Source organism: Lissotriton helveticus, chromosome 4_1 (genome assembly GCF_964261635.1).
Source record: "Lissotriton helveticus chromosome 4_1, aLisHel1.1, whole genome shotgun sequence".
NCBI lineage: Eukaryota > Metazoa > Chordata > Amphibia > Caudata > Salamandridae > Lissotriton > Lissotriton helveticus.
Window position 1 is genome coordinate 2,106,455,100 of NC_136063.1, and position 22,827 is coordinate 2,106,477,926.

The 22,827-nt window shown below is 43.2% G+C and overlaps 1 protein-coding gene across 1 annotated transcript in view; it reads left to right on the forward strand.

The window, feature by feature from the left end:
• The window catches only part of COL4A5 (collagen type IV alpha 5 chain), a 433,650-nt gene that overhangs the window by 247,655 nt on the left and 163,168 nt on the right, over positions 1-22,827 (forward strand). Inside the window, exons 27-30 of the mRNA XM_078688785.1 lie at positions 6,630-6,734; positions 8,328-8,425; positions 9,241-9,391; positions 14,619-14,732. Of these exons, the coding sequence (XP_078544911.1) occupies positions 6,630-6,734; positions 8,328-8,425; positions 9,241-9,391; positions 14,619-14,732 (468 nt within the window). The remainder of the gene's footprint in view (positions 1-6,629; positions 6,735-8,327; positions 8,426-9,240; positions 9,392-14,618; positions 14,733-22,827) is intronic.

Here is a 22,827-nt window from a genome sequence, read left to right on the forward strand (position 1 = left end):
ACCTCGCATGAGGGAGAGAGGAAGAGTATTCCAGAATTGAATGGAGGAGTGGAAGTCTTCGACGATTCTTGGGATATTGTATTGTAAATGTTTCTGAGTAGTGTGTGCCACCATCATGCCCAAGTATTGAAATTAATCGGTCTCTCGTCGAAGAGGGAGGACCGGTAAGGTCGCTGCATCTTGCTGGAAGTAAGATTTTTACTTGTATCCCCACACTTCCATTTCTCGTAGTTCTCTAATCCCCAGGGCTCTAACACTGTTGATCATGCTCTCCATGGTCGTGGCATCTGACACCATAAAGATTCTGGCCTCTTTTAAAAAAAACTCTGTTATAATAACCGACATCCGCAGGGCATCTCCTGTTATCACTGTCTTTAACCTGCATTAGTCTCCACTGGAGATAATCCTCAAAAAATCATTACGAGTACATCGTTCACTCAGCTAAAACACCAAATGATGACCTTGACCTTATGTCCAACTATAGACCTCTGCTGAACCCCCTGCACAGCAAGTAGTCCTAAATATGTGGTCACATTTCAATTATTCGCCAGTCTTTGTTTCTAACTTCTTGCTGAGTGAGGTCCAATGTCCCGTGAGGCTTCGGCCCCCGCTCAGCATGAATGCCACAATCCTAAACATCAGAGAACAGAGGTTCTCAGCAATGTACAAAGTTCAAGTGTGCACTTTTATGCTCCTAGATCTCTACGTTATTTGACACCATCAAGCATAAAGCGCTTCTTGGGAGGGCTAATGTCATGTGCAGTGATGGTATGATTTGTGCCTGACAAATCATACCAAGAACCTCAAGTTGGGTTCTTTCCTCCCTGTCATGTGTGAAGTCCACAAGATTCTGCACTTTATCTCTTCCTTTTCAGTGAATACCAGGCTCTAGTTGTGCACATATTGGTTGCTCACACCAAGAGCATTTGTATGTGTGTGGGCAATACTCTGATCCATTGAAAGAAGATAAGGGGGTACAACATCAGACTGCAGACTGCTCAAAGCAAGTCCAAAGTTTTTTTTGTTTTTTTTGCAGAGTTTTATATAGAGCGAACTAGACCCGAACCGAATCAGGTATCAGAGCGCTTTACATATTTTTTTCCAGTTACGTTACATGAGGACCCACTTTCATTTTAGGCACGGGGAGATTAAGTGATTTGTCCAGAATCACAGGAGGTTTTGGCGTCGTTACCGAGACTCGAATCCAGATCCCCAGGTCCGAGGTCGAGCACCCTAGCCGTTAGGCCAACTCCCACAAATGGTTTGGCCTGAATGGTCAGAAGATAATACTTTTGCTTGTGTTTCTTGGCAAACCTGGTCCTCTCCCTGCTCTTGGCCAATGATGGGGCCTCTTCCAAAGCAAGTGCAGAGGGTCCGCGATCTAAATGTTACGTTTGATAACTTTACCCCACCCCTTGTGATCTCAGTCATCAAATGTACATTCTACCATTTATGTCTGCTCCAGAGCATCCTCTCTTGCCCCTTATTTCCCCAACAGATTCCGTTAGCTCTTGCCAGAGTCCCATCTTGTCTGGATTACTTCAACAGCATCCTTTCGTGTTTACCTAACACTTTGCTTGACACACTGCCAACATTTCCGAATCATGCAGCAAAGCTTATTTGCTGCCTCAGTTGCAAAGAGGTCTACATTGACTTTGTATTTAAGCCAGATCCCATGTTGCACCTCTGTGAATTACATTCTTCTGCTCATGGCCATGCACCACCTGGTCAAGATCGGTCAGTCCTATGGCTCACTGAGGCATTTGAGATCCTCATCTGCAAACTTCTTGGCTGTTCAACCACCAAAAAGCTTAAAGTACTTGGAAGTAGATCTATCCATATAGAGGGCACTTCCCTCTGGAAATCACGTCATCGACCATGGAGAACCGAAGAAGACTCTAAAGTTCAAAAGGGACCTAAAGACTTATCATGTTTGCACTTGAAGTGGACAGACTGGCAGTCTTTCTGCTTGATCATTTTCAGATCATTTCTGAATCAGTTGTCAACCAAACACCATAAACTGTCTCTTATTCTGTCTTTCTCCTTTAAGCTTTTATGTCTTCTTGAACAAATGTATAGATTTTGCATGTCTAAATCTGTTTATTGCCAACTTTGCTCTCACTTCTATGAAACAACCACTGTGATGTAGCCATGGTTGTGATGTCTTTTATTCCTCTCCCAGCTCCAGTCGTTCTGAGAGGTTTTTTGTGCAGTTTGAATGTTTCACAAGATCTGTAAAGTAATAAAATGCATGCGTGAGTTTGGGGGCTACATCGAGTGGATGCAGATTGAGTAAGTTGCTTTATGGCCCTGCTGGGCTGGAGGGACAAGACCACCCTTGGTTTGCAGCATTTCAAGACTTTATTTTTGTCATCCTAATCAAATCGTAATGATTACATCTGTAATTCTTCATGATTATGGAACATCTTTATTTCATTGCTGACAATTGACTAGTTGTATTACTGATTACTTTTCATATGTGGCACGGGTAGCTTAATGTTCTTCCGTTATTTATTGCTTTCTGCTAGTTAGCTACTTAAGGCTTGCTTATAATTGTTGATTTTCCTTATAATAAGTGATTAGTACTTTTTCGGTATTATTTGTTGTTTGTCTTTTATTATAAACTTCAGTGAAATATTTTGAACTAAATCGTTCATTTTAAAACAATATAAAAGAAGCTGCTCCAACTGGACCATTTAATCCAAAAAGTGAAATAAATTATTTAGGCCCTGCAGAAGCTCCTTTTTCTAAGGTAATGAAGCTCCTTGTGCAAGAGGGAACATAGAAAATGTAAATCCCCCCCCCACTTCGAACCAAAGCTCTTATGGGACTAAGCAAGTAAAGAAAGTCATCATGACACTCCCCAGAAGAGCTCTCTTGTCTCGTCCATCCAAGCATGTATCCATTCACCCTTCCATCCACCCGCTGATATCCACAATTTCATCTTTATATTCTGTCATCCATTCAGTCTTTCATCTGTCATTCATTCTTTCACCATTCCATCCATCCACCCATCCATATCCAAACCTATGCATCCATCTCCAAGCCTATCCAACCATCCATCCAATGCCCTTTCACTCATCCATGTCTCATCCAATCTTTCAGTCATCCATCCATTCACCCACCCTTTCACTCCATCCATCCTCCCTTTCAATCATCCATCCATCCTTTCACTTAGTCATCCACCCCTCCACTTGCTTATCTACAGAGGATCAACTTAGTCACCCTGACTGAATCTCTGTCTCTAACCCGTCCGATATTGACCTCGGAGGTGGAAGTGGCGGTTAGTACTTTTAACACATGGGTGGAACATGGGTCTGCTGCCTCCATTAATAAAGGTTGTATCCGTAGGATGCGGTCTACCCCCTCTAAACCATGGTTTTCCCACACCCTACGGGAATTGAAACTTGGATGCAAGAAACTCGAACGGGTGTGGGGACAAGCCTACCTGCCCGAGGCAAAGTGCAATCTGCGTGCTGCTCAAAAAGACTACTATGCTGCTATCAGAACTGCCAAGAGCAGTTACTATGCAGGGAGAATTGAAAAAGCAAACAATAATAGTAAGGAAATATTTTCAATTGTTAAGAGCTTTCTATCACCATGTGTTGCGCAACCTCTGTTGCCCTCATCTGATCACTGGTGCGAAGAGCTCTCCTCGTAGACAAAATTGCCAAGATCCAAGAGGACTTGCGCGTCGTCTGTGATGGCTTCATGTCCTCGCCAGCACTACCCCCCTTCCCTGTGCCTAAGTCAGCTGAGCAGTTTGTTATCTTTTCTCCATCTACTGAGTCTGACATTCTTGCAATACTAGAGGCCTTGAAGTCGGGGTCTCCCTCTGACCCCTGCCCAGCCAGGGTTCTTGGGGGGGTGGCTGATACAGTTTGCAAAGAGGTTACCCAGATTGTTAATCTTTCTTTTTCCTCTGCAACTGTCCCGCTTTGTTGGAAGCAAGCTAAACTGCTGCCGCTTTTAAAAAAGACCGGGCTGGATCCGGCTGTTCCTTTCAACTACCGGCCCATTTCACTGCTGCCAGCCTTGGCAAAAGTCTGTGAGAAGATTGCTTTTAGACAGTTGGACAATTTTATTGAATCATCTCGGGCTCTGCACCCAGCTCAATCAGGGTTCCGGGCTGCTTACAGCACTGAAACGGCGCTAGTTGAGATATCGGAGGCAATTCGGGAGTGCCTTGATGGAGGTGGCAGAGCGGTTCTGATTTTACTACACCTCTCTGCCGCCTTCGATACGGTGCCCCATTCCCTACTTCTCACTAGACTAGCTGCCGCCGGCATCTCCGGACTAGCACTTGACTGGCTGACGTCATTTCTGGACAATAGGATGCAACAGGTCTGAATGCCTCCTCACGCCTCTCTACCTAAGAAACTCACTACAGGAGTTCCCCAGGGGTCTACTTTGAGTCCCCCGCTTTTTAATGTTTATCTAACTCCTTTGATTTATTTGGCGGAACATCTGGGGGCCAAAATAATGGCCTACGCCGACGATACCCAACTTTTGTTCACCTGGCCAAAGGACAATTTGGATACGTCGGCGATCCAACTCTGCCTCTCATCGGTCTTTCACTGGCTAGCACTTGGCCAGCCTAAGTGTAATGAAGACAAGTCCGAGGTTCTCTTCTATGGCTCCTTTCCTGATAATTTCAGAGACCTCTTATGGCCTCGAGATCTGCCATGTCCTAAATCCATGGGTGGCCCAGCAAAGAACCTGGGAGTTTGGTTTGGGAATGACCTTAAGTTTGAGGACCATATTAAAAAACTGACAGGAGTATGTTTTGCTACTCTCAAAGCCTTACGTAGGTTTTTCCCACTCCTTCCGAGAGAGGCTAAAGAGACTGTGTCGCGTGCTCTAATACTCTCCAGGCTTGACTACGCGAACGGTCTGTTTAGCGGCCTACCTGCTTATCTGATCCAACGACTCCAGGTCATTCAAAATGCGGCCGCAAGACTTCTGTTCAAATTGCCCAGGAGATCTAGCGTCCGCCCCTATCTACGCAGCCTCCATTGGCTCCCGGTTGCCCACCGGATTATGTTTAAAACTCTTGTTCTCTCTTTCCGTGCGCTCCATCGGATTGGTCCTGTGTACTTGAGGAAAATGTTTGCCTTGTATATTCCGAATCGCTGCCTCCGCTCGGCTAATCAGCGTCAAATGATTGTGCCTAGATTTAAGTACTCCCGACTAGGAGGCCAGTCCATTTCGGTTAGGGCCTCTATGGCCTGGAATGCTCTCCCTTTTCATCTTAGGACGGCCCCGACCATCACTGCCTTTAAGAGAGGGCTGAAAACTCATCTGTTTAGTATTACCCTATAACCTATTCTCCCTCGCCTTCTGAACATCCTCACCTTCCGCGCCAGGATACTTTTTTAGTAATAGAGCACTTTATAAAAGCCTTTATATCATATCATATCATATCATCATATCATATCACTCACCCGTCCTTTCACTCATCCTTCCACCCAACTACTCTTTCATCCATCCATTTACCCTTTCACTTATCCATCCATCCATGCTTTCACTCATCCATCCAACCATTCATCCTTTTGCTCATCATCTATTCACCCTTTAATTCCATCCATCTATCTACTCTTTCACTCCACCTATCCATCCACCCTTCATTAATCAGTCCATTCTTTCTCATCATCCACCCACTCTTTCATTCATTCATCCATTCACCCTGTCATCCATCCATTCACCTTCCCTTTCATTCATTCATCCATTCTTTCACTTATCCATCCGCCCCCTTTCACTCATCCATTCATTCTTTCACTCATCCATCCTTACAGCCATCTTTTCACTCGTTCATCCAACCAAGCATTCATCCACCCTTTAGCTCACACATCTCTCCACCAGCCCTTTCACTCACTGAACCATCCAACCACCCACCCTTTCACGTTAATTAGAGCCTGTTTTCTGCCGAGCTGCAGACAGAAGAGGTCCATCAAGAACTTCAACCCTTATGGGTGGGTGGGGGAGGGAGGGGAGTGGGGGGGAGGGTGGTGATGATGGGGATGTTCACGACGCCCCTGTTGTTGTGCCATGGTTTTAGGAGTATAGGAAAGGAATTGCACCGTGCCCCCTTATGCCCTTTCAAGTTTAGATCTTTGAAGTCCTACAGCAGCACTGTATGCATAGGTAACGTTTTTAGACTTATCTGTTGTCTTTTTCCATGGTTGATCGACTTTCAGTGGGATGTAAGGAACTCAGTGTGGGGGTGCTCTATGCTCTGGTCAGTACTTCTGTTAGGAACTCCCTGCAGGAATGTATGTTACCAGGGCTTCGAAGAGCATGCGTTGAAGTGCCTACACTTATTGTTCAAACTGAGCTTCTGGCACTGCTGAACAGGGTTACAGTACATTTAATACGATAGCTGTGGCTTAAACAAGAAGGCATCTGATGACAGAGACATTAGATAGGCACTACTGCTGTTCCATCATGGTAAGTGCTGGTTCTGACTCTGGGACAGAATATTCACAACTTTCCTGAATGTACCCAAAACACCGAATTATCTGTTTGTATTTTTAATCACTGCTTCTCATTAAATGTTATAAACTGCTCTAAGGTGATTATGCCAGGACCACAGAAGCCCTCTCACACTAATGATTAAATATTTGTCACAGGTGAACCTGGTCAGTCGGGACAACCTGGACTGCCCGGTCTGACCGGTCCAAAAGGTGACCCCGGCGTTCCTGGCATTGGACTTCCTGGCCCCTCTGGTCCTAAAGGTAGGTATCTCTTGTTCTAGTTCTCATTAGAGTTGTTTTTTCTTAGCTGTATCATGTGCCACACTCAGCACAGAAATAAATATATTCACCTAGATCCCTTTAGCACACATCATCTGCATAACACCGCGTGTTCTCTCGAAAGACACCAGTATGCAATTTGTTACCTAGAAGACTGTTTTAAGAGCTGTTTTCGTTTGCAATTTAACACTTCCCATAACAAATCTACCAAAGTATACATGTTGCCTTTAGTTTTGCCAAAAATATAATCTCCATAGGGGTTGATCATGTCAAAATTGTACTGTCTTAATGTGCTATAGTTTTCCAAACAGATGAGGTTGTATCTTTTAACTGGCAATATATTCTCAATGAATGAATTTTGGAAACTGCAGTAGACTACATAGTGGCACCTGGCACATAGGTCCAGGAGCATGTATTGCTCTGAAGCTGCCGTGCTCTCCACTGGCTGGCACAGGGTCGGAAGAGATTAATACGGAGAACAGCCATAACAATGCGGGGATTACCCCGCACTGCCATTACAACACGGGGATTACAACGAAAGGAGGGCGCTGTTGGATAGGGAATAGTTTAATTTTCTATCCAACACCTTCCCTACTGTCAACGTGGGCTGGAGTTGGAATAGAAAATTAAACTATTCCACTATCCAGCGCCCTCCAGCGAAAGTCGTTGTAACGACTTTCGTTGTAATCCCCGTGTTGTAATGGCATGCAGGGTAAAAGCCCGCGTTGTATTGACATACAACTGATTAATACAGTGACCACCATGGAAATAATTAGCATCCCAAAATGGAATCCTCCTGAAGACTACTGTTCAGATTGCAGTATCAAGGAGCTTCACGGACTTTCTTTAGCGTATTCATTTCCCGAGTTTCCCCTCACTTGAGGATCCCATCTGGAATGCTACCCCCTTCCTTCCCTAGGGCCACATGCATATCTTTATAGAGCACTGAAGGCAAAAACTTTGGCTCAAGTTTGTTCTTCAGCTTTTTGTGGTTGAGATAAAATATGGAAATTAAACATTTTGCATACCTTTCATTCGTTGAGGTATTGCCTAAGATCTAGTTTTTAGTTGCTGTAAATTTGAGGCCTAGGCAATAGGAACCACCCAGAGTTCACCGAATCCTAATTTTCCTGGAGATTTATTTTACGTTGTCTTAATGTAAGCAGACAACGTTCATCCAAAAACAATTCCAATGATCAGTGACAAACAACTGACAGTAATAGGCACTTGCATTTGTTGTCTACCAACAATCTGACATTACAAGACGACACGTGTTTCGCAGTATGTGATGCCCCTTTTTCAGAAACATGAAGGCTGCTACAGAGCATAAGTAGTTGTGAAACATGTAGGGTTCGGTCTTGTTGAAAACTGCTGACAGCTCGAAGCTGGCCTATCAGGTCTGGTTCCCTTGATGGTCTGCCCCATGAAGAAGAGGTGGATAGGAGAAAGTTGAACCTGTTGACACCGTCAGGAATATCACCAGTCTATTTTCTTGTTATTAGGGTGATTGTAAGTGTTTCAGAACAGTAATGATTTTTTGGCACACATTTTAATCTTTCTTAAACCATGTTCCAGGTTTCCCTGGCCCACCTGGCCCAGCTGGTCCACCGGGCATCTCTGGAAGACCCGGTCAGGATGGTACTCCGGGCCCACCCGGTTTCCCAGGACAAAAGGTTTGTTTTTATCACTTCTGTAATTTGAAGATCTTTGAAATGGAGAATTCAGTAGTTTTCATTTTTCATTGCTGTTACATGCACAAATAACTCCCTCTTTGGCAATGTAGACTGAGGAACGACTGACGGTTAAAACTAGAAACATGATGCATAGATTTCATATTGGCTCCATTTTTATGGATGAGTGGGTTTAAAAGATCATTTCTCACTCCTAATATATTACTAGTCTCTTTCTGATTTTATTTGTAATTCCTGAATGTCTTACTGTTTATTCGTTTGAATCCACCCGCAAAATTGATCTGGTGTTTTTATTTGCTCCATTTGTGCTTTGAAAAGTAACTTTATAATAAACATATAATATGTAGTTTTGTGTTTTAAACACATAGGGACCGATTCACAGAACTAATCTGAGATAAAATCCTAAACTTAATACTTTTGGTATTCAAAGATGGCATTTAGTAGTAGTAAAGTTAGGACTCCTAACTTTACTACTACTAAACGCAGGCAAAATCCTAACTTTACGACTCTTGGTATTCACAAAAGGAGTCCTAACCTTACTACTACTAAATGCCTTCTGTGGATACCAAAAGTAGTACGTTTAGGATTTTATCTCGGATCAGTTCTGTGAATCGGCCCCATAGATGTGATTTTTTACTTATTTTCTAGATTTTCTTACGATCTGTTTAAAGATTGTGAAAATAACAACAATAAATGTATTTAATCATAAATCAAAAAATAAATTATGTTTTAGGCGTTATTTTGCCATTCATAAATGCTCATTCTTATTGAATATCTGTATTTATTTTACATTTAAGGGTGAAACTGGATATGGCCAACCAGGACAACCTGGCCCACCCGGTCTAGGAGGTGCAAAAGGGGCGCTCGGACCAAAAGGAGATAGTGGTTTTCCAGGAAGCCCTGGACTTCCAGGACGAGCAGGATTCGACGGTGTTGCAGGATCAAAAGGTATATGTCGGCTTCAATGACAACTGGCGCAGTAATTGGCAACCTATGGTCGGAACCGCCGATTTCAATAGGTGTTGTATTTAAGGCGGATTGGTTGGGACTGCTCGTGATAGTGGCAATGTGGTAACACAGGTGAATTTTTATTGTGACTGTAAGCGTTCCAGGGCGAAGCATTGAAGGTTTTTTTAGTGTAGCAAGTAATTGAGCATGCTAGAAAATCTATTGTGTGTATCATCCAATGACCATATGGGCTCTGCTAAAATGCACAGAGAACCACAGCAAAGCGTCACTGGTACGTCATGGAGCGCCACGACTGATAAAATAGGAGGACAATGAGGAACCAATAGAAATCCTGAATTCTTTGATAGTGGTGAGGTTGGTGGGATTTTCTCTGCATTAATAACACATATTTTACTGTTCTAACTCACGTTTAGCAGTGTTGAATATGTTTTCATGTAACTAGAGGTGAAAGGATCATATTATACGTGCAGTCGCACCTTGCCTTCTAATAATACTGTCTGAAAAGGCGTGAGCCATCTCAAACAGTATGCAACTTTGGAACAAATGGAGGAATGCAATTTCTGGTACTCATAGTGCTCCTGGGTTTTTTTTTGCAACCACTCGCTGAATGTTAATGATTGAAAAAAAAATCCAGTGTGTTTGCTAGATTAAGAGCCCATTCAAAGGATTTCGCTGGAGAGCTCCACACAGAATGTCTGATCTTTCGACAGAAAACATTTATTTCTCTCAATTTCATTTTTTTTATGTCAATCCTATTAAAACCGGACCAATGGTCTAATGCTGCACCTACAAATGATGATGGTTGCTGAACGGTGAGGTGCTCTGTGTTACAATCGCAGATTTTGCACACGTTACCCTCAGTTCTGGAGTTTTTGCATATGCTTTTTCCTCCAGGTATTGCTTGGAAGAAATTGTGCAGGAAAAACAGTGTGGTAAGAGGAATGCCACGTGGAAACAATGGTTGTAGAGATTGTTTTTGCCAGTTTTGCAGCATGAATCCTTTTCTGGATTCACATGCTGTGCATTATTCCGCCATCTAGTGGTTGGATCTGGAATTGTCTACGTTTCCTTTTTAGGTCGAGCCTAGCGTCGCAGTGCATGCGCTGCTCGCTGTGCAAGGCATATTATAGTAGGGTTAGATGTGGAAGTGCTGTGGAAGCCCCGCCCATATTTGTCATTGGCTGATGGCATTGGTAAATGCTGGCTTCTGATTCAATGTGAGACTTCTTACTCCCTGTTTGTTACCGCCCTGTCTCCTTTTGTGACCTCCCATCAGGACTGTAAATTTTACTTGCAGCGTTACAGGGTCGGCGTTCTTGTTGTCGGTGAGCACTATATTCTTTCAGGCGCACACTGCTCAGCACCGTTGGTGCTTTCCCCATCAGTGGCCGGCTGCAGTCCATGTCATTCGCTGGCCGGAGGTGCTCTGGCTGTTCCGGCTGCATAGCTAGCACTCACTGCCAAGAGGAGAGACGCGCTTACTCCCAGAGGGAGCCCAGGGCTTGTTTTTTAAGGCATGGGGATGTTAAGTGATTTGGCCTGAATCACAGGATGTTGAGCTGCGGAGAATCAAACCCATCCTCCCCCTTCTAAAATCAGCACCTCTGGTCGTAACCTCACATTCTCTGGCCATTTTCTTCTTTTTTTTGCTGGCCAGTGAACTATATCATTTCAGCAGACTTTGTACTATCGTTATTAAAGTGATAACAACGTAATTTGCTGTCTCGAAGCTTTAAAAAAAGTGGAATTAAAATGTTCACATCTTCCCTCTATGCCAAAGGTTTCCTTCTACAATAAACGATTCTAAATAAATGGCCAACACTAAGAATACGAAGATATTGTGCCTGGTGAATAGTGGGACTTTTTTTTCTTCTTCGTTTTTCTGGGTGTAAGGTAAGTGGGTGGGGTCTCTTATAGTAAATTGGCCCTTCAGCACCCCTGCACGGATGCACATGCCAGGCCCAGGGCTGCTCACCCAGGAGCCCCCTCCACTGCCTCTCGGAGGGCCTGGGAATGGGTGAATAATTGGCGAACACAGCCTAATTAGGGCCAATTGGGCATGTGCCCTTCTCTTAGGGTATGTGAATGAGGGCACTGTTTAGTCAACACGGGTATTAATATAAGCCATTAGGCGCCGCAAAGGTGTCTGGGAAGGCGCACAGAGGAACACCGAGTTCATGTAGGTGATGGCGCAGTTGCTTTGCAGTGGACAGTGCCCCGTCTCTTACCCCTGACGCCGTGAGCTCCCCAGGGCTGCAGCCAGGCTACGTGTGGAAATGGAGGGCTAGTTAAAAACAAATACAGGTGGAAGGCTATTGGCAGTAAATATACATATTGTGAGAGCAGGCCAGACAACGGATAGGCGCTGGGGGCGGTGAGCCCCGTGAGAGGAGCTTGACGATACTGCGGAGTAATTGATAAACATATAGAAGCCGGCCCGGTTTATTTGCTAGCCAATCATTCACCTCACCTGTCTGCAATTGCAGTGGAAGGTGGCGCTGCTTGTTTATCTGGTGCCATAGTGTGAATGTTCATGTTTACAGGAGCGTGCTTACAGTTCTGTCACAGTAGTGAATGACTAGTGTCTGTCTGACAGTTTGGAAAGTGTACACTGTATCATTCAGTGAGAGCAAAGACAACTCGTGCAGGCTGCCCTGTGCGATAGGTGTCATAGGGTATACAGGCCCTCCAAAGCACGTTGCGTACAGGGGTTTTCTGGCCCAAGGATTCTGTATTACACAGATCTGTGAGTGCTGGAGGTGTGACCTGGGTATACAAGAGGTAGCCACTCACCAGCCTTCGACTTACTACTAAGGATAAAATGCAGCAGTACACTGTGTGGAGGCCGGTCTTCCAGCATGCTCCGCGGTATGCCATTCTTTGCACTTCTAGTCAAGGGAGCCTTTGCGCTCAATGGCAGAGCACTGTTCCCCAAGAGTCCTGTCTGGGCCCCCAAACTTAAGTACAGCTGTGAATACACTTTTGGTTTGGTGGATAAAAGGTCGCACCACGTCCCACTATCTCGTCTCTCCTTGACGAGTGCTAAGTCGTAATACCTTTGCTGAAGTCCCAATCGAGCATTAAGATGCTGTAAAACATCGTTACAATGAAACTTACTTTGAATCGACGATTTTAACCGTAAAAAAATGCAACAGAAGCGAATACAGAAAGTGTAAACATATCCGCATTCATTACTTGGGGGGGGGGGCTGGGGTGTACCTCACTCCTGTGCTGGAAGTTTTACCTCACAGGCTGTGCTTCGCCGTCCTGCTGTGCTCTGAATGCATCTGTCTACAGGCATCCCCACCTGTCCCACCTTCTGAAATACCCCTCCCATTCTTCCTTAGACTGGATTTGCCTACCACATGGGCGATCTGTCATCCCATTCACAGGACTGGAGTACTCCCCCAAGCCCCCCACTGCTCCTGTTCTGGCACAGGAGCTTGAGATGGAGTCTGTCAGACCCACCCCACTCCAGTGGGAGATCCACCCAGATGTGCACGGCAGGAGTTCAAAGCTGCAGGCCTGTGCCCTACCCCCGGGAGCTCCTGGGGGTGATGCTCTGATGTGGCCGGGCGCAAGTGCCGAGGAGATACTGTGACTCGGCTTCCTGGCGCGATGCTGCGTGTGCTGATTATCAAAACCACCAGAAATGCCAGTACTGATAACTATTCAAACGTTTTTACCAAACACAGAAGCTACCAGTCAGTCTGTGGTCTGATTAACCAGTAATCTTTATTTCATTGAAAAGCACAGTCAATTTTTTGATCAACTTTTTGTCAAAAGAGAAGACGCCAGTTTTAACAAGAAATGTAAAAAAGAGTTAGACAGATATAAACACCACAACTTTCTGAAGAGGAAAACAGTAACTTTTGAGAGAAACAGCACGACCGCCCTCAGATGCATGTCGCAGTCTGTCCTTAAGGCGAGGCTGAGCTTTCTCTCTTGCCTCTCAAGACAAGAATTTGCAATGCAATAGGTCTCACATTCACTCGAGTTTAAGCTATTGGCATTGTATGCCTTAAAAACTAAAATAAAAAGCATTGTAATTTGCAATATCAATAGCTAAAACTCGTGGAAATCGAGACCTATTGCATTGCAAATGCTTGTTTTTCCATGGGCATCGTCGAGCACCATTTGGTGCTAGGTCAATCCCATGTGTGACGTCAGAAGGCGCCCTGGATGTTCGAACCTGGGACTGGGTGCAAAAACCAACCAGATAAAGTGGACAAACTGTTTTACCAGGCAAGTTTTGCACCCAATTCTAACAGTGCATCCATTATGAAGCTTTAAATGTCAGGCTTGGCTCCTACTTGACTGCAGTGTAACATGTTCTGCCTCATAAAGAATAGAGAGCCTTATGTGTTCAAAATGTATTAGATAAAAGTGGTCGCAATTTGCACATTGACTTTTGCCAAATGCATTTGTATTTTATGAGCCTACCCATGCAATGATAGGTAGGTTCTCAAAATACAGATTCGTAGTGGGTCGTAATTCGATCTACCTCCTTAATATTAATGAAGGAGGCCCCAGAATAGCAGACTCCCTACTGTTGGCTAAAATTACAGGGATGGTGGCCTGCTTGGGTCAGGAGACCACCATGCTTTTGATTGCATTTAAATAAAGCATTTTTTAATACAGCTGGATTTCTTAAAAGGACAGCTAAATGTGCTTTGAAATAAATTAAAAGTTTAACAAACTACTTTTTTAGGAGTAGGTTATGGTCCCAAGGACCACTGCCAACTAATATAAATATTTTTGTGTACATTCACAAAGAGGAAGGGGCTCTTGAGGGACCCCTTTCCATTGGTGAAAGGGGTACCACTTCCTTTGCAGTGGTGGTAAAATATGAATGTTTTGCGACTGTGTTCAGGTTACAAAACAATAATGCATATCATAAGGAATTGGTATTTGGATGGGACAATTTAAGATGCCCCTTCCAAATACAGACCCTCATGTATCAAGCAAATGTATTGTTTCATAAAATGAGAGTCTTTCCGACAGTAAAATGGCATTTTTTAATTTACCAAACCCAAATAGAGATTCAATAACTTGTTACCGAATCGCTAATTGGGTTTGGGAATAATTACAAATTTTGTATTTGTTTTGCATAATTCTGCATACCAGCCGGCACATACCTCGAACTGCAATGGCTCCATACATGGTTTCACCGTATAAATGTATCTGTGTGTTTTTTTATTTTCAGGTGATCCTGGTCTGAACGGACAACCTGGGACCGTAGGACCCCCGGGGTTGCCAGGGTTCGGGGGTCAAGGCCCTACTGGCCTTCCTGGACCCCCTGGTCCAGTTGGCCCACCAGGTAAAGTGCACCCTGTATTAATGGATGTTGGCTCAAAGTGCAAGGAAGAAAGTAGCCCTTTCAATAAGTGCAAGTGCAGCAAACCATTCCCTTTCTGACTTTTTTCCTAGATAATCGCTTAGTAACAAAGACTGTAAGTAATGAATGTAAATTGTCAGTCAATTTGGAATCCTATTAAATTAGAGTGATAATAAATAAGGGAAAGCAGTTATAACAGTATAACACATTAGTAGTGTTATAGATTCATACATGCTTAGAATAGATTGATCCCCTGTGCCCATTAAGAGCTCTCTACTGCTTCTAAAGTGTCTTCCTGCTTGGGAACAGTTTATTGCTTCGTTAATTCCGACAGCCTTAAGATGTTTGCCTAAATATTTAATAGGGTTAGCCACTCATCTAATGATTTGTACACATGCTTCTACCCCGGGGCCAGCATTAAAGGCAATAATCATTTAACCACTCTGGGAAGCCATGCCATTCATCAAACATTAAAGTGTAAACATTAAATTAAGGGAAGGCGGCCTGGGAGAGCAGCATATGCTGACAGATTCTGGCTGCGCAGCCATCCTGCTGCCGCGCTGTCATTACTCAGAGGCTAGCCATCCAAGCCTGAAGCACCAGGGCTACAAACTGTGAGGTTTGTAGTTTGATTCTCTAGTTCTTTTAGACGCATTTCCACAATAAGTTGCATTGTTATGGGAAATGTACCTTGAAGATGGTAGTAGTGCATATATTGTAATGTTATATGGTGGTAAACAGCGTTTACAACGCAACTTTTACAACGCAGTACCTTTACCACGCAACTTTTACAACGAAAGTCGTTACAACGACTTGCGCTGGGGGGCGCTCTAGGATAGGGAATTGTTAATTTACTATCCAAAACATTCCCTACTATCCACGGGGACTGGAGTTGGAATAGTAAATTAAACTATTCACTATCCAGCACCCCCCAACGCAAGTCATTGTAACGACTTGCGTTGTAAAAGTTGCGTGGTAAAGGCATGCGTTGTCAAAGCATGCGTGGTTATGACATACATCCTTATATGGTAGCAGTGTCATAACCTTTATTGACCAACATTAACGGCAGCAGTGTGTGAAATAATTTTGCAGGCAAAGTTTGTTAACTTATTAAGTGCCACAATTTCACAAAGTTACAAAGTTTGTTACTTTTGCAAAACTTTATCTGCCTGCTCACACTTTAGCAAAAAAAAAGTCTTCAGTTTTACTGAAGAATTGTTACACAAAATAAGTTTTTAAAATAGTTTAGTTTGCTGCCAAAATAAGAACTGTTACAAAATCCAGTCTCAATTATAGTAAAAGTGAATACAGTGGATGTGTCTGTGTACAGATCACACATAGAATTGTTTTGAAACTTAATTAAATCAATCAATGTGTGACTTAGTAGCCCTTTACAAAGTGGATTGTGAGCAAGTATGCCAGTCATAAATCAACTAATGTGTTGAGGCATTGAGGTACAAAGTGTTAATTTTGCCTAATCATTTTCATCATGTTCATAATTCAAAGTTAGTGTTTATTTAATTTCAGCTGTTAAAATGCTTTTTTTTTTTGTTGCAAAGTGTTCTGATTTGATTCCCCCGTGAAACTAGATCATATAAGGCATTAAAATGCAGTATTCAGAAATGTTAAGAAAATGTACTTGCATGGCATTCACTTTCTGCACAGAATAAATGATTTTAGCCACGAGCACTGGCACATTTTACATAACAAGTCACTTTTTTCTGTTGAGCACGTGGGCACCTTTAGTTTATTAGTGGCATGGCACTCACATTATCTGGCACAACACAAAAAATGTACCGTCACCAATTATTATTGCACCAATACAGACCATATCCAACAATACTGCCCCCACTCTACCCTGTAAAATACATCTCTCATAACTACTTTACTTCCAGTTATATATGCAGTTGGTCTGGTGAAAGTTTGATTTGTGGTCTTAAAGTTACTTATAGGCCATTGAATCTAGAGATTGTCCTAAGACGTTTAATGATGTCCTTCATTAAGATGTGAGTCAGTTTGCACGTGCGCATCTGCCGTGGGTTTAGCAGGATTAGGTGAATCCTTTTCAGACAAGTGCCCCAGTTAATTCTAGTGTAGACCTAGAGATGGTTGCCTGAATAGTAAGGACAGCTTTAAATGACCTCTTTCAGTAAACCTAATTTAGGTAAAGTGGATCATAATGTAATAATAATAAAGAATCTGAGAGGTAGTTGAGGTATGTCTTAGAGACATTCACAAACAGCCTGTGGCAGTGACACCAGCTGCACCCGCAAACCTCATGGGTGTCCATTACGGGCCGATGTGGCCATCCCAAGGCCCCTGCCAAGTAGAAGGGAGTAAAGCAGGTTACTTTAAAGTCGGTCCCGGAGGGCGCTAGATTTTTAAGATCACCACATTTATCTAAATGGGTATATGCTAAAATTCTGGCATGGATCCGGCCCTCTAGGACCAACTTTTGGAGAACCCCGGAGTAAAGTGATGTAGCATGTTCCTGCTGCATTGGTGCACATTGCTAATGCACGCTTCACCGATGCTTCGGTAGGGTAAAGAGTCCATGCAGTTAACAAAGAGGCAAGTACAGTAAAAAGTTTTTATTGAGATGCACTTCCCGGCCACTGTTGGTCAACTGTTTGCGTAGTCCTAGCAGGGCTACCACGGCATTTTGTTATTATTTATCCTGTGCCTACTCCTTGGTGGCAAAAGCGCTGCGACCCCCTTTACAAAAGCCCCTTGGCTATGCAGTAGTTCCTGAGTATTCAAGGGCTGGTTCTGCACTACTGCGGATCCTCGATAATGCAGTGATGCCTCTGCTTGTCTCCTAGAGGAGGATAAGGCTAGCCATTGTAGCTAAACAGGTTCCACAGGTAACCACATTGGAAGTCCTGTTGCGCATGCACTTGTGTACATTTTCACCAGGTCGACTGTAAATTAAAGAGCTACATTAAAAAGTAATTTATTGAAGACAGGGGATGGGGGTCAAGGTTTGATTGGGTCTGAATTTTGTCTTTAAATATTTGTAATCAAATAGCACTTTACTCAGTCTGAAGCACTTGGGCACTTTGTTCAATCAAACAGATCTTCTTTCTGGTTCTGATTTGCGTCCCCGGTGTGGAACCGGGTACACTGCAGCATGATCACCGGCTCCATTCTGTGCCTCACGTCCAATAAATCTTTAGGTCACCATGAGGTTCATCCATGTACTTCTTAGTACACCTCCCCTCACCTTTACAGGGGTCTGCTCTTAATTTGAGACATTTGTATTGATTTATCTCCTGCGCTTCACCTATAGATGTATCCTTCCCACTGTAATTCACACTAATTCTAAATTCACTTAATGTTTGTTTTTCTGCTTTTTTTTCTCTTGTACTTGCATTCATAACTAAATGAAAGCAATCACCATAGTAGCTAACAGCATGCTGCAGTCACTGTAAAGAGCATGGCTAGCCCGTCAACTAATATATCCGGCTGTACTAAATCAACCATTGCTAATATGATGCAACAGGCGCCTGTCTTTAATGGGTGTAGTTTTTATCAGAATATTCCTGAGAGAAAGAATGCTACTAGTATTAATTTCATTGCCGCTTTGGTAAATTGATTATGATGAACTATAATTTTTGGAGTCTTGATCGTATTTTGTTTTTCCATAATGCAGCAGCTGTTGTATTTGCCTGAACTATCCCGGCAGCAACACACAAGTTAAGGGGGACCACCAAAACCATCATCTTTCTGCTCTCCAGCCTTTCTCTGGCATCTGTTGCAGGGCTTTTTGTTGAGGTTCTGAGTTACTGCAGAAGTCAAGGTTACCCTGTAAGCTGAGGGCAACCCCACACCACTTGCCGCTTTGTTAGTCATTCAGGCCCAACTTCTCCTCTATTATGTCTGGTGTTCGTGAGGATACAGGAAGCTGTTGGACACCGAAAGGGTCAGGCAGGAATATGTGACGTATTCCGCTGGCTTTTACAACGCAGGGAATCACAACGCGGTCGATTCCGCATACCATTACTCCGCAAGTCGGAACAAAGACTTGCAGTCCAGTTTGTGCGTACACTAGAGAAGGTGTTGGATTTTAAATCCAACATGTCCCCCCCACCTCCTCCTCTCCGCAAGTCGTTGTTCCGACTTGCGGAGTAATGGTATGCAGAATCACAACGCGGTCGTTGTAACAACCTTGTTGTGATTCCCTGCGTTGTAAAAGTTTCTGGTTAAACATTGTTTACCGTCAGGCAGAGCGATGCTGTGAAAAGTTAATTGGGTATAATGAGTTGTCCAAAAGCACAGTCCTGGATCATGGTGGTGAATCTGTCGGCTTCCTGTCTCCTTGCGCACATCAGTGAGGAAAGAGAGCTTGAGGTGATGTAATTGAGGCAGGAGGCAGCTGGTTGTTGTCAACATGCTGGGTCAATGTTTTCTCCCAGTGGCTTGGAATGAGAACCTGAATGAAAGGTCTCTAAGAGATAGGTTGGAGGGAGCATGTAAAGGGCTGAGGTTTCCTTTGTGTGTTGCCCTTTCTATGGATTTGTGCAAAATAGCACATTATTTAACTTGTCCAGTTTTGGAATCATTCTTTAAAGCAGCAGTACAAAGAGTGGCACAATCCAATTAGCATCAAATATTCGTGGTTTTCCTTAAGCCATTTTTTTTTCCATTCACTTTTTTTGAAAGAACTTTCTTTGGATTAAACCATAAAATATTCAATCTTTTTCAAAGAAGTAAAAGAGTTGGAAGCATTTTTATACAAGATTTTCTTTGCCTTAAGCCATAATTTAATGCAGTAAAATATTTACAAACCTCTGACAAAGAAATACATCAACTGCTTGACTACTATGGCCTACTATGCGACGGTCTGAGGAAATGCACATTTTATCACACTCAATCCAATCTATTGCCTGGGATACATGCATGGCAAACTGCACCTATTTAGGGTTCTTGGGACATAAAATGCACATTTTGAGCTTACTGCACCGACATCTGCATGTCATTGCAAATACTGTACTCTTTCCCCTTTTAAATTCTGGCTGGTTTGACGTGCTGAAATTTAATGATGGGTGATAACCATCAACTCCATCATTTCATACAACTTAGAAATCTGACTTCTGCACATACAGGGATCTAGCACAGAGGTATGAAAACGTTGACTCACTCACAAGCAGGGCCCAAGTTTAAAATGTTTTGCTCTTATACATTGAACTTTGTCCTTCAGATGAGCTGGGACCGATTCTAGGTAAGGATCATCTTCTGTTTAGCTTCTAAAAAATAACTTGAATTAAAGAGCAAGAGAGCTCATGGGAGTGGGAACTCCCCACAAGTTTCTGAAAATAAATGAAGATCTAGTGAGACCATTATAATTCATTGAGAGTTGGCTTCGAGCGAGATCTTCTGGTTTCAGTTTTCTGCTTTCTTGCCCCTAAAAATATGCATTTGAAAGGAGAAATACCATTGTGTACAGTTTGCAGCAGTGAACCCCATAGCACAGGGTTTTACTTTCAAGTTCTTAGCTTTTTAGATAACCATTTATACTTCTAAAGTACAGTGTCGGCAGAAAAAACAAGTGAATAGTGCAGTTTTCCTGGAGAAGGTCTGGCCTCTGTTGTGTATAGTGCTTCTGTGTGAAGCCTTTTCCTGGGGTCCAAGGGCAGTCAAAGGTTATTGGGCAATAATTGTTAGGGATATTCCTGTTTTACAGTGGTTTCCTGGGACCATAATACTGCACTCAAACTGAATTAACAAATATTCCCTTTCTGCACTTGACTCTCTCACGTAGCAGTCAAGCAGTAGAGACTTACTTCATGTGGTGGTGTGGGGTTTGAAACTCAGAAACAGTATGACATATTTTAAATCATCTTTATTGAAGTAAAGAGAGCTGAATGAAAGAGTTCTCACCAGATTCAGTGTATTACAATAAGCAACATAGTCACATTCAATAGAAAACTCCAATGCCCTTATTTAGGATATATCAAAACTAGGGCCTGAAGGTCACATCACACGTATAAAGGCTAAGGGGTAAAGAGATGAGGGAAGGTTGATGGCTGAACAGATGAAAATTAATATTAATAAGTGTCCAAAATCTCCTACTATACTACTCGGCGCCTGACTCCTTTTACCTCCACTCACCAGGTCCTAAGACTAGGAGGACCACATTAGATGATATCACATAAGCAACAACACAAGTGCCTTGAAACACTGACTCTGTGTGAAGGAGCTAGCATTTCAGGTTCACTCCATCTTTGCTCTGAGAGTTCAGTTACTCCTGAGCCTCCCTAGGTTGAGTAAAGATGGACAGTTGCCCACTAATGCTGACAGAAAACCACAAGGATCATCATCCCCTCTGTCTTTCTTCAACCAGATCAGAGCCAAGCAGGGCGACTTGGCTATGATCTAGTAAAATATGTATTATATATGAAGATCGTGCTTCTTTGTGATCTCTCTGGTCACAGCCTATGATTATTCAATTCTATAAGCAGGGAGCCTGCCCCATGTCCTCTGCTTTCATGGATGTCTGGAAGCCTTAATCACCCCAATGGTTAGTGCTGCCTCGCATGACCTCCTATAAAAACCTATGTATCTTTACTTATACAGCCACAATTCCTCAGATCTCTATCCAAGAGAAGGAGTCAAATTGTGATTTTTTTTTTTAAATCAATATTTCATAGTCCTGTACTCTGACTCGCCAAGGAGTGGTGCTGCTGCTTTAAAGTACATGAGTTCCATTTGTCAAGAATTTGCTCCTACGTGTTTTTAATTAGTGGTGTGTTGCATTTCCTTTCTGTTTTAATTAAATGTAGTATAGACTGCTAACCTATCTTTGCTTCATTTTGTTTCCTTACTCAATGTTGCCTTGACTGACCAATTTGCAACTTCTAACTGCTTGGTGTCTCGTGATGTTCCTGATCAATGGTAACCTGCGCATCTATGACACCCAGGTCCCTCAGGTATTGTGGCTTCTCCACCAGGACCCAATTCTTACTTTGAGTAATTTTTAATATTGTTCTAATTCTTAAGTAGGTGGATGCAAGCATTTACCAGAATATTGCTCAGTAGATTGTCAGCTGGTAACTTTATTTTGATATAATGAGGTTTTCACATCTTGCATAAAGTAATGGACCGTGGTAATACATATTGTTCATGCCAGGTAGCTAGAGGATGCCTTTATATTAAATTCGATTGGTAGGCCGGTCACCACTGATAGTGGTCAATAAGTAACAACTTCATTCTGGTTGTGGAGTTATTTAGATTCTGGCGCAAAGCGGGGTTAGTTCGAGGCATGTGAGCTGTAGATCACATGCTTTGCATACTCCTGCTATATAGCGTTGGGTCCAGATATTTGCAAGTTGTTTTTGTTCAAAGAAGTCTTTGCAGTCACGAGGTAAGGTGACTCCTCATTTCGGTGATAGTGCGCATGGGCATTGACTCCATTGTTAGACTGGTTTTTTTTTGCCATCGAGTTTGGATGTGTATTGCTGCGCTCCGTCTCGGAATCGTTCCACGGGTTCCTCTCAGTGCGCAATCCACTCTCCCCTCGACGGTATTGTTTACAAACGCGTTTCCCTTTCTCCGCAGTTCGACTCGGTCAAAAATAAATCTCCATTTTGATCGGAAGAGTTGCGGGCGGCCTTCCGACCTATCCGCGTGGGTCCGGCTCCTTGTCGATTGAACGGACTCCATTAAAATTCTGCCACCTGTGCCAAGCATAGTACCGCGTATGGAATTGCATCAGGTGTGTAACTTGTGCTCGTCTCCAGAGCACAAAGAACAAGACTGCGACACGTGCCAATCCTTCAGATCGAAGAAATCGCTCTGTGATGTTCGATACCTCTTTATTTGGTAATTACGCAACAGTGCCTTGTTAAGCTCCTGTTACTGCTGTGGTGGTCGGCGTCTCTCTGTGTGAGCAAATAAAGAGGTATCGAGCCTACCCTGGAGCCAAGAGGAATTAGCTACACAAAAAGAGGAACCAACAACTGTGAATAGTACAATGCTGATACTCATGACACTAGTCACAGAAGGACACAAATAACTAATATGCTCTGATGAATTCCACAAAAGTTGGACGAAATGCGTTGGCTAGTTTTACAATATT